Source organism: Mustela nivalis (assembly GCF_964662115.1).
Source record: "Mustela nivalis genome assembly, chromosome: 12".
Classification (NCBI taxonomy): Eukaryota; Metazoa; Chordata; class Mammalia; order Carnivora; family Mustelidae; genus Mustela; species Mustela nivalis.
The window spans coordinates 36,248,991-36,260,997 of NC_139031.1; the positions used below are offsets into that span (position 1 = coordinate 36,248,991).

The 12,007-nt window shown below is 39.3% G+C and overlaps 1 protein-coding gene across 5 annotated transcripts in view; it reads left to right on the top strand.

Annotated features, from left to right (window-relative positions):
- DOCK4 (dedicator of cytokinesis 4) overlaps positions 1 to 12,007 on the top strand; it is a 431,090-nt gene that overhangs the window by 241,867 nt on the left and 177,216 nt on the right. For all 5 annotated transcript variants that reach the window (XM_082693075.1, XM_082693074.1, XM_082693076.1 and 2 more), the window contains one exon: positions 1,188 to 1,276. In XM_082693075.1, coding sequence (XP_082549201.1) covers positions 1,188 to 1,276 — 89 coding nt within the window. The remainder of the gene's footprint in view (positions 1 to 1,187; positions 1,277 to 12,007) is intronic.

The following is a 12,007-nucleotide window of genomic DNA, read 5'->3' on the forward strand; positions in this document are numbered from 1 at the left end:
CGTGTTCATCCTGGAAAAGCATATGGTGATGAAATAAATATGTAGTCAAATTGTGAACTCTCAGCTACAGACGAGATCACAAGGAAAAGGAATCTACTGTGGAGCGTTTTGACCAATAGTATATAGAATCTTCATATTCAGGACCCTTGGGAGGGAGAATATGTGGTTGATAAAAGTTAGTTGTGATTTACAAACATACTCAAATGAGGGAGGCTTTCCCCCCACCCCCAACCGGGACAGTCGCACAGTAAGGAAGGATGACCAGCCTCAATATTTAGGAGCCATCAGGAATTGCCAGATAAGGGGACATCCATCCATTCATTAATCCATTGTGTGCTTTTTAAGCACCCATAATGTTCAAAGTCCCAAAGGGGACACATATCAACAGGTCCTAGATCCATTCCTCAAGGACCTTAAAAGTTAACTAGGTGAACTATAGCATGTTTAACAAAGATGGCATGAGCTAGCAAGTGACAAGAGCTGAAAGAACAAGGTACAGATGGTTGTGAGAGTAAGAAGATAGAAAGATGCCCTTTTGCCCAGAAGAGGAAAAGCTGGGGAACTTTGATTACTCTTTAATGCAAGGGACAATTTGAATGACCCCCTTGCAAGTTGTGTTAACCTCAGTTACATTTTGCTTGTTTTGCTATGTCCTGATGCTAACCAAACTCGATCATGTTACAGTAGGTAGAAACCCATGAATGAGAACTTACATTCATGGAGCATGGAGTATATGCCTGGCATTATCCTAGGCCCACGCTTATTTAATTGTAGTATATTATCCCCCTTTTCACAGGTGAAGAAACCAAGGCACAGGGAGCATAAATAACTTGTCCAAAGGATGTAACTCAGTTAATAGGGTTCAAATCCAGGGAGTAGGACTTTTGGTCTGCACTGCCTTTCATTGTGTGAATCATCCTCTGAGATTTTGAGGTAAGGGGGACTTCATAAATTGTGAGCTCATCACAACTCTTTCTGGCACGAGGTAGCTGGTCATGCATTTACCAGACATGGCGTCCTGCTCATCACAGCGCAGTTATGCCAAAACCGACCAGTTTAGGGACATTCCCAAGGAGATATAAGGAGGTACCATACGGTGGTTATTCCAGAAAGAGCAGGTGTGCTAGTAAGGTCATTGTTTGATCTGATCCATTATCAAAGCTTAACAGAGTGTTAATGTTTTCTAGGTGTAACACAGAGAGTGAGTGGTACCAAATCCATGAGAACATCATCAAGAAACTGAATGCACGTTACAATTTGACGGGCTCCAATGCAGGTGAGTGTGTCCCTCCACTTTTCATTTCAGGCCTTTTGTTTTATGTATCTGTGTAAGAAGCAAATGAACTGCCCTTTGTTTTTCTCTGCATTTGCTTCATAACTTTAAAAATGTGCAGCGAACAATCTGGTGCGTCTCCCTGTCCTATGAAGGCTTGTAGCTGTAACTCTGTTTAAAAAATGTCTTCTGTTCCGGTTTGAAACAAGGCAGAGTAACTGAATTTGTTCAATAATGTCAAGTCATGGGGCCTCTAAGTTGTTACCAGTCATTAAAACCCAAATGACAAATATGCCTGGGTTCCTGAGTGTTGTATGGAGTAGGTCTGATGGATGGAAATTGACCAGTGAGGTCTAAGAGAAACCTGCTTCCCTGTCTACAGCTGGGAGCAGTGCTGGGAACAAACATGCAGGTTCCTGTGTTGAAATTGGCTAGGAAGATGAACCATGTTGACTGCAGTGTCACCTACAGAAAAATGAAGGCACACTTGTTAAGGGAACTGAAGTATATAGCATTATAAGTTATGTATGATACGTGCTATGTATTTGTCTTTGAATTTGGTCAGTGGACCAAACTGAGTGACTCTTCTTTGCTCCCCATCGCCTCTTCCAGCCCATATTGAAGCAAAATAAACTAGGTAGCTTTGTGGTTTCATTGTCATAAAAAAAAAAACAAAAAAAAAACACTTCAAATTAAGTAATGTATTTGATAACTGAATGCATTGGGTTTTTTTTTAAGACTCATTTTTAAAGTAACTTGAGTGTAGATGTTTATGTTCTAGTCCAGCCTGCCTTGTAATTTAGAACAAGAATCGAAACTCAAACCACCTTCTTTTCAGACCCTGCCCATCTTACTAGGCCAAACTGGCCCACAAAGAAGAATTAACTGCAGACAAAAACTTTTTTGGTCCAGTGAGAGCCCTAAGCATCCACAAGTCACACATGTGGCAGCATTCAGGTTGTAATGAGGGATGAGGTCAGTTTCTCCTCCCTTTCCCAAGAGTTGGGGAGGGAGCTTTGGTTCTATCTACTCCTCTCCAAGTCCTCCAGCTACCACTGAATAAACAAGAGACTTTGAGCAGTTGAGGGCAGAATCCCTAAAGCATCAGGAAGAGATGGTAGTAGTAGAACACAACATGAAGATACAAGACACTTTATTTTTTTTTAAGATCTTATGTATGTATTTGAGAGAGAGAGAGAGAACACAAGCAAGGGGAGTGGCAGGCAGAGGGAGAAGCAGGCTCCCCACTGAGCAGAGAGCCCAGTGTAGGACTCGACCCTAGGACCGTACGATCATGACCTGAGCTGATGGCAGACGCTTAACCCATGAGCCACCCAGGCTCCCCAGAAGTGATAAGATAGTTTAGAAGCTGGGATGTAGACTTGTCTTCCCTTTTTCTGTGGAATTAAAATAGCACTAGTGTATGGACCAAAAGATATAATTTAAATGTACCCTCAGTAAGATGGCAGAGATACCACGTTTTTAACACTAATTTTCCCATATTCTTCCGTAGACTTCTAGCTAAATCCTGGTTCGTTCTAAGCCTTTCAGGGTTTCGTGATACCATGGACTGTTTTTTATCATTAATTACCCTCTAACCCTGTGCTGTCCAGTTCATTGGGCACTAGCCATGTGGTTATTGAGCACTAGATAGAAGGCTTACAGCCCTGGGATCGAGGTGTGCTGTCATTATAAAATATATACTGGATTGTGAAAACTTGGTGCTTTAAAGAAAATGTAAAATATCCCATTAATAATTTTTATATTGATCACATGTTGAAAGACATCATTATGGAGATAATGGTTAAATAAAATATATTACTAGAATCAAGTTTCTTTTTACTTTTTTAGCATGGCTACTAGAACATTTTTAATTTCATTGGTAGCTCCAATTGTATTTCTCTTAGATAGTGCTGTCCTGGACTTGATTTAAAGGTTTTGTTCAGGGTTGCTGAGGTGGCTCAGTCAGTTAAGCATCCACCTCTTGATTTTGTCTCAAGTCACCATCTCAGGGTCATGAGATTGAACCCCACATTGGGTTCCTTGCTCAGCACAGAGTCTGCTTGAGATTCTGTCCCTCCCTTTCCTGCCAGCCCGCACCGACATGCTTGCTCACACGTGTGTGCTCTCTCTCTCTCTCCCTCTCTCTCTCTCTCTATTATATAAGTAAATCCTTAAGAAAAAAAATAAAGGTTTTGTTTCAGTTCTTTTCATGCCTCTCCCCAGGAGTCCCACTACTCCTAATTTGCCTGCAGTTACCTCCTGTCTGAATAAACACATGTAAAACTAACCCTGACCTTGTGATTTTTTTCTCGTGCATTGCCTTCTCTCCTTATCATCACAGATGCGGTCTTGACAGCATGTGTTGGCCTGCTCCAATAGATTTTTTTGCCCCCAACTCCTATGGACTCCAAAGCCTTTCCTCTTTCTACTATGCCTCATGCGGCACGAAATTCCTCTGTTCTTGGATTGTTTGAATATATCATTGTCTAGACTCTGATGTGATTCCCAGTTGCCTCTTGAATCATGGTAAAGGTCTCAGTGACGGGCTTTGATGTGTACACCTCCAGAGAGAGGTATATAGAATCCAGATTCTATATCTTATGAGGTCAAGGTTCCAGCTTTGCCTGTGGAAATCGGATGTCCTAGGTTTGAATCATAGTTTTCCTGGGACGATAGTAATACCGTCTTCTGGGGGTTACTGGGGAGAAAGAGTATGCAAAGCGTGTAGCACAACACTTGATACGTTTAAGTATCTGTTCATTGTTAGCTATTACTGTTTACTCTCTTTGGAGCCATCATCTGGAATATTCTACCTTTTTCTTAAGGCAGTTTCATTTTTGCCGTGGGTCCTGATTTGATCTCCGTAATGAAGACTTTGAGAATGACATAGGTGGATTATTGATAGGTTAGATCCTTGCACCAGGCCTTCCTACTTCGTGTCTTCCGTCTTGTCTCTGCTGATTTGATTGCTAATACCTCTTCCTAGGACTTTTCAATTTAATCGTTGTCTTGTAATTATGTAGATTAATGTAATCTTCCAGGAAGGAAGGGCGGCACCTTCTATTTCCTGGGGAAGTTCCAGGTGTGTGCTTGTGGACATGCTCCCCACATTCCATGTGCTTTGCCAGTTTCATTGACCTATGGACCGCTTATCCTGGGTGGAATCCTGAGTGAGACTACCAGTCAGTGACATCTAAACCACCTTATTCCGAGTGCTCCCTTGTCTGTTTACAACCATCGTACTGAAACGACAGACCACTTGCTGCATCCTTGGTGTGGAAGGAGCCATTGTACTCACAGCCCTGCATGAAGGATTTCACCTTTGGCAGAATCCATTCTCTCATTTTATCGCCTGCTGTGCTACTTTGATTACTAGGCAGCCAGCTGTAGGTTCTCCATACTTGGCTTCTTCTGGGGAGCCCTGGTTTCCTGTTCTTCTGACCACCCCTCTCCATTCTCCTCCTTTTCCTTCTGAGCCCCAGCCAGTTGCCCACTGCCAGCATCTCTCTGCCTTCCACTCTGGTTTTTCCAGTGACGTTTCCACCTGTCAGTGTTGGTGGACCATTGTTCTGTGTCACCTTGATCTATTCTCCTTGTAGAAAGACAGTTATAAGAAAGAAGAGAGACAGTCAGGAGCTATTTGGCATTGCTATTGGGAGAGAGGCCCTCAAATGCCTTACTTAAAAACAGCGGGGGAAGTGCAACTCTTGATCTTGCGAACATGAGTTTGAGTCCCACTTTGGATTATAGAGGTTACTTAAAATCCTTAAAAACAAAATAGTGAAAGTAGCAAGGGTACACAGAATTGAAGAAGGAAATTGGGGTGCATAATGTTCAAACTATTAGATATGTTGGCTTCCATTGTTTTCTCCTTGAACCATGGGATTGTTGACTAAATGAAAGCAGTGCAGTCAGATGTTTTCAAGAGAATTGAGTGCATTCAACCAAGTATTGTTTTTTTCCTGCTTAACCTCCCACTATTCCTTGGTCACTGGTACTAAAAAAAGAGAAAAAAAAAAAGAGTAACTTTGAATTAGTTTTGGGTACAAATTCTACCAGCTAATTTCCAGGCCTTTTATGCTTCATTGATGTCCTCTATCTCTTGTAGTTATAATCTTGTCTGTTTGATAGATAAAGGGATTTGTCTAGCTAGCTAACTAGGTTTTTATCCCCCTCGAACCTAAAACTTACATTGCAAAGGTACATTAACCTCTACCTTTGAGTTTAGAAACTGGGAGAAGATGGCAAGTGATCCATTTAACTTTTAAAGATGAAAAAAATAATAATTGAATGAACGTATCTCTCTGGTTAGATTTAGTTAGGTTGAGTAATTTGAAATTTCCAAAGTTGTGCTCTGTGGGAATTTTAAATCCTAAAAGTTATATTGTAAGAATTTGAAATTCTAAAAATATTCATGACATGAGCTTGGCTTAGGTTTGTTGAGCAAATGGTTATTATAAATGTCACCTCCAATAGGCATTAGCAATTGAATGCTAGGAATGTGCACTGAGACTGAGCCAGTGTGATTTACTGAAGCAAATTCAGTTCTGTGACTTGAAGTAAATTGTGTAAAAATCCTTGGCTCTGGTTTAGTATGTCCTGAAAGAAACTTCAAAATCTTTCATATTATCTGTGTATTTATGAAATCCTACTTCCTGCAGTTTGCACATGTAGTTCACAGCTAGAAGAAATCATATTGACTAGTCAGGTCAATTTCTGCAATCTTTTTTTTTTTTTTTCCTTTCTTTTTAACCTTCACAAGATGAGTGTACACAGTTGCATTCCTACCAACTATACATTTTAACCCCCCACAGAAAATTCAAAGGAATTACCTAGATGAGGAGCCCATAGATGCAGGGAGAACTGCTTAACTCTGTGCAGGAAGGGAGCAGTGTTCCTTCTTTGGTGGAGGTGAAAGGAGGTTTGTGATAGTTAGATTGCATTTTGGGGTTGAATATCCTACCCTTACAGGGCAATGCGGTCATTTAATTCAGTATTATTGAACTACTAGAATTCTTGACGATTGTATCAGTACTCCTGATTTTTGAACATTGCATTTAGAAACTTTACTTTCTAATATTATTAAAAGAAAATTGGTACTTATTGGCACCACCTGTTGGCTAGAAAGGTGGGATGTGAACTTTTTGCGCACTGTTGAAATTCCCAAACTATTAAACCATGCTCTCTTTTTTATTCTTTCAAGGTTTTTTATTTTCAACTAAATTTCCTTCCAGAAAATTTGCATGAGTAGTACAAAGAATTCCTAATTTTTCAAAGGTTAACATTTTACTACATTTGCTTTATCCGTGTCTCCGTATTTGATCGTGCTCTGTCTCTCTCTATAATCATTTATAGCACTACTGGATTGGTATAATTCTTCTTTTTTTTTTTTTAAAGATTTTATTTATTTATTTGATAGAGATTCCAAGTAGGCAGAGAGGTGGGAGGGCAGGGAGCAGGCTCCCTCCTGAGCAGAGAGCCCGATGTGGGGCTCGATCCCAGGATCCTGAGATCATGACCTGAGCCGAAGGCAGAGGCTTTAACCCACTGAGCTACCCAGGCGCCTCTGAATTGGTATAATTCTTAAGGTTGCTTCAGTGCTTCTAATGTTTATAGATGTGTGTGTGTGTGTGTGTGTGTATACAGCATACATATAATACACACACACATATACAAATATAAATATATGTATCACACACACAGCACATACATTTTCCCCCTGAACTGTTTGAGAACATTTTGCACTCAGGATTCCTCTTTCCCTCTGCCTACTCCAGGACATGGCAACATAACCAAAGCACAATGATTACAATCAGGAAATTAACATGATGTAACTCTCGTATCTATAGATCTTACTCATATTTTGACAGTTTTCTCGACATCCTTTATGACAAAAGAAGCCCAGACTGTATGACATGCATTTGTAATATCTTTTCAGTTTCCTTTAATCTAAACCATTCTCTTTTAATGACAGTGAACAAAAAAGAGTTCAAAATATGGTATTAAATTATGCTTTAAGGTATTTTTAAAGCTTCATGCAGTATAAAAAAAAACAAATTATAAACTAATGGAAGTAGTGATTAGAGCTTGATTTTATTCTTCAAATTACTTATACTTTGCTAATCTAGATATAATCACTAGCAATACTGTTTGGAGGATTTGCTATGTAGAAAAAATTTGCAAGTTATAAAAGCAAGTATTTGAATAAAACAATTAGATGTTAAGTTATACTCCTATAGTATGTTCTCTGTGCATTTTTAAAAAATTGTTTTCAGCCAGTGGCTCACTATGTGCTTTGTGTTTTGAAAAAATTACAAGTTAATGATAATGATTATTATTATATACCAGTAAAAAAACAAACACCTTTTTAAACTTGATGGAATCCTTATGTATACCACTGAAGTGTTACCCAGAATCATAAGAACATTTTAAGGTTAAGATTCTCCTCTGTTAAGGAGGAAATGTGAATTTCCTCTGAATGGTCTCATCCACTCCTACAGTTACAGTTTGCACTGCCTGCCAGTGCAAACCTCCATCCCTCATTTCTGGTCAGTAAATTTCTTTTTTGGTTACGACTCACTGAAAGTAAACAGTTTCAGATGTCTCTTCTTTCTTTTAGTTTGATGTTCCATAGCTTATTATGTATTCCTTCGGTCTTATTTTTGCTGTAACTCTTAGCCATGGGCTAACCACTTCTTTAAAGAAAGCATGAAAGTCTTCCCAAAACTTTGAAATGTCAATCTGTGGACTAGCAATTATAATTACATGAGTATTTGCACATATTTATGCCTTTTGCATGATAGACCATAGGCATCCCAATAGATAGGGTTATCTAATCCGAGATCTCATGAAAATGATCATCAGAAGGTGAGCCTAGAGTCAGACTGTTTGATTATCCTCACTGGTGCCAAAATCACATCCTCTATGAGTTAAGTTGATTTAGGAAACATTCAGCAATAGGCACATTCAAAAACTGAATAATATGGTGTGAAAGTCAGAAATAGAGGTGTGACTATTTTGAAAGAAAATTTATTTTCTTTTACTTTATCTTTTTCTTCTCTTTTTTTTTTTTTTTTTACTGCAAGTTGGCTTTGAAAGTATATCTGAAAGATGAGATACATCCGCAAATTTGAGCATTGGCAACATTAATAATATAGGGTCTAGAATTTCAAGATGACAGTTGTTAAAGGACACTTGTCCTTTAATAATCTGGTCCTGCTGAACAGAGCGTTTAAGCAACTAGGGCCCTCGATCATGTAATTCACCATTTAGTAGGCTTTTGGTGCTGTCACAGCTCTCATTTTATTTCTTTATCTAATCTGGCTTATTTTGACACTCTAGCATCTTCCTTGTGCTTCTGACTTTTGCTTCATTCAGTCATTTTCCAAGAATGCTATTTCACTTGACAGCGCTCCTGCTAGACATATGGCTTCCTTTCTTTCCTCTATCCCAGAGACTGTGAGATCCTGTCTCTGACCTCTCTGTAAATACCTCCTTTAATCCCACCAAGGTTTTACTACTTGATGCAGCCAGGATCTACTCCTAAAAGTTCTCTCTGGCCTTGAGTTGGACCTACATTAGATGAAAGTTTTACTGTATTTATTTTAAAAGTCAGTTATCTTACAATGCCTGGGTGTCTCAGTTGGTTGAATGTCTGACTCTTGATTTTGGCTCAGGTCATTATCTCAGGGTCATGAGATCGAACACCATGTCAAGCATGATGCTGGACATGAAGCTTGCTTAAGATTCTCTTTCCCTCTGCCCCTACCCCACTTGTGCGTGTGCTCTCTCTCTCTCTCAGGAAAAAAAAAAAATAATAATAATAATAATAATAAAAATAAAATAAAAGTCAATTATCTTACCTTATAGACTCCACATATAATATTCTAGTACCCAAAGTAAAACTTTGTTGATTGATTTTGTAAAATCAAGCACATAGGAAGAAATAGGAGTAAATATTCTTGCTCTGATAATAATGAGGTCCGAAATGTTTTAGAAATAAGCAGGTTTTACTGAAGATGATTTTATGAAAGAATCTAGTAAAACCATCTTTTTCAGGTTTTGCTGCTACCTCATGATGTTAGTGATTTTGTACTTCAAGTTTAGAAGTCCTAATAATTGTTCCTACCTGTCCCACCCCCATAGCTCCTACCTCCCAAACACAATGTATGCAAATACTGTCAAGAAATAGTGTTTTTAGGGGTGCCTTGGTGACTCAGTTAAGTGTCCAACTCTTGGTTTTGGCTTAGGTCATGATCTCATGGTCAGGCTCTGCACTCAGCAGGGTGTTTGCTTGAGGATTCTGCCCCTCTACCTCTCCCCCACTTGCTCTCTCTCTCTTTCTCTAGAATAAGTAAATCTTTAAGAAAATAATGTTTTTAGAGTTTTACTGCAGAGGAGCAGCTTCAGGGGCTACATAGATGCAATCTAAGCTGAACCAGCTGTAACTGGTAAAGATCATATATTTAAATAAGATTTGAATGTTTTTCCAAGCATATATAGCATACAAAGAGATACTTATTCAAGAGTCAGACTAAATCTTGATAAAAGGAGAGTGAGTTGGAGACACTAGTGCCACAACCCACTTGCTCATTCCCACCTGCCCTTTCTCCATATGATGGATGTTCTTCTCCAGGCACATGTGACTAAGAAGATGGGACTTCTTCTTCCCTGAACTCTCAGTCAGGGGATACCATTTCTGATTTGAGAGGTAAAGGCACCCAGCATTTTTCATCTCCCTTAGCTCTGAATTGCAGAGGCTAAATTTCTAGCAGAAGTGGCTGTGAGGTAGGGGGTCTCCCTTCTTCTGCCCAACCCCCACTCATGGGACAATGGCTCTGCCTGAGAAGCAGCAGGCCAAGAATACTGCGGCATCAGTTGCCTGTGCCCCAGCTTGCTCATTGGATGAAGGTACCACACAGAGAACAGCAGCTTGAGAACACCAGAGATTACTGCCCCAGTCTAGGCCCTTATCCATGAGGCAGAGGTGTCACTCTAAAGAATGGACCACTGTACCCATCTTCAACGCTGGAGCAATGGATCAAAGATTTGGCTGGGGGGAGAGGCAGTTCATAAAGAGAAAAATTTCAGAAGTCCTCCTGAAAGGAAATGACTTTATTTGAAACAGAGTAGGGAGAAATTTGAATTCCTGAAAGTGGAGACTTGGGAAAAGGGTTTTTTGGTTTGTTTCGGGTTTTGTTTTTTTTGTTTGTTTGGGGTTTTTTGTTGTTGTTGTTTGTTTGTTTTTTAAAGAATGAAAGGTGCCTGAGTGGCTCAGTTGGTTAAGCAACTGCCTGCAGTGCAGGTCATGATCCTGGAGTCCTGGAATTGAGTCCTGCATTGGGCTCCCTCCCTGTGTTTCTCCCTCTGACCCTCCCCGCTCTAATGGTCTCTCTCTTTCTCTCAAATAAATAAATAAAATCTTAAAAAAAAGAGTGAAGAAAAGCAAACAGAGCCTCAGAAAAAATATACCATCAAGTATACCAGTATATACAAAATGGGAGTACCAGAAGGAGAGGAGAGAGAGGAGTAGGAAAAGTATTTGGAGACATACTGGCAGAAAACTTCCCAAATTCGATGAAAATCATTAATCTGTATATCCAAGTAGCAGTGACTTCAAGTATGGTAAACAGGAAGAGATCCATACTCAAACACATCATAGTAATAATGCAGAAAGACCAAGAATTTTTGAAAGCAGCAAGAGAAAAATTATTCATTGTACACAGGGGAATCCCAGGAAATAACTACTGACTTCTCATAAATACAGTAGCAGTCAGAAGGCAGTGATGATATTTTCAAAGATTTGAATGTTTAAAAAACAAGCAATATAAAACAACAACAACCCATTGAAGTGTCAATCAAGAATCTTATATCCAGCAAAACTATCTTTCAAAATTCTAGGCAAAATAAAGACCAGACTGAAAACAAAGAGTTTTTTGCTAACAAATCTGCTTTGCAAGAAATACTAAAGTTCTTCAGGCTGAAGGCAAGCGACACAGAACATAATCCAAATCCTCATGTAAAATAACACCATTAGGGATACCTGGGTGGCTCAGTAGGTTAAGCATCTGCTTTCAGCTCCTGTCATAATCCCAGGATCCTGGGATTAAGTCCGGCATCAGGCTCTCTGCTTCTCCCTCTGCCTGTCACTCCCCCTACTTGTGCCCTCTCTCTCTCTCTTCCCATCTAACAAATAAATAAAAATAATACAATCAAAGGTCAATTATTCTTTTATAAAAGACAGTATAGATGGCTGTTTCTTCTCTTATCTTCCCAACTCCATGCACAGTGACATTTTCTACAGTATCTCAGGTCAGACGCTCGGGAGTCTTCCATGATTCCTTGTTTACCCTCATACCCCCACATCTAATATACTATGAAGATATGACTTCTTGTATGCCAATATGTAGGTTTTTTTAACCACCTTTTCCCATCTCTGTTTTAACCATATCTGCATGGCCTCCATTATTTCCTGCCTTCATATCTCTAGTATCCTTTAATTGTGCTCATCAGTTCCACTCTTTATCTTTCCAGCCCATTTTGGCCAGATAACACTAAGAAAACTTCCTTAAAATGTAAATTGGATCATGTTTCCTTTATTTAAAATTCTCCAATGACTTCTTTTGCATTTAGAATAAGAATAATTAATTATGGCCTTCATTAATTATGGCTGCTTATTTTTCTGGCTTCCCCTGCACTATTAGGAATTTCCCTGTCTTCACAGGTCGGTGC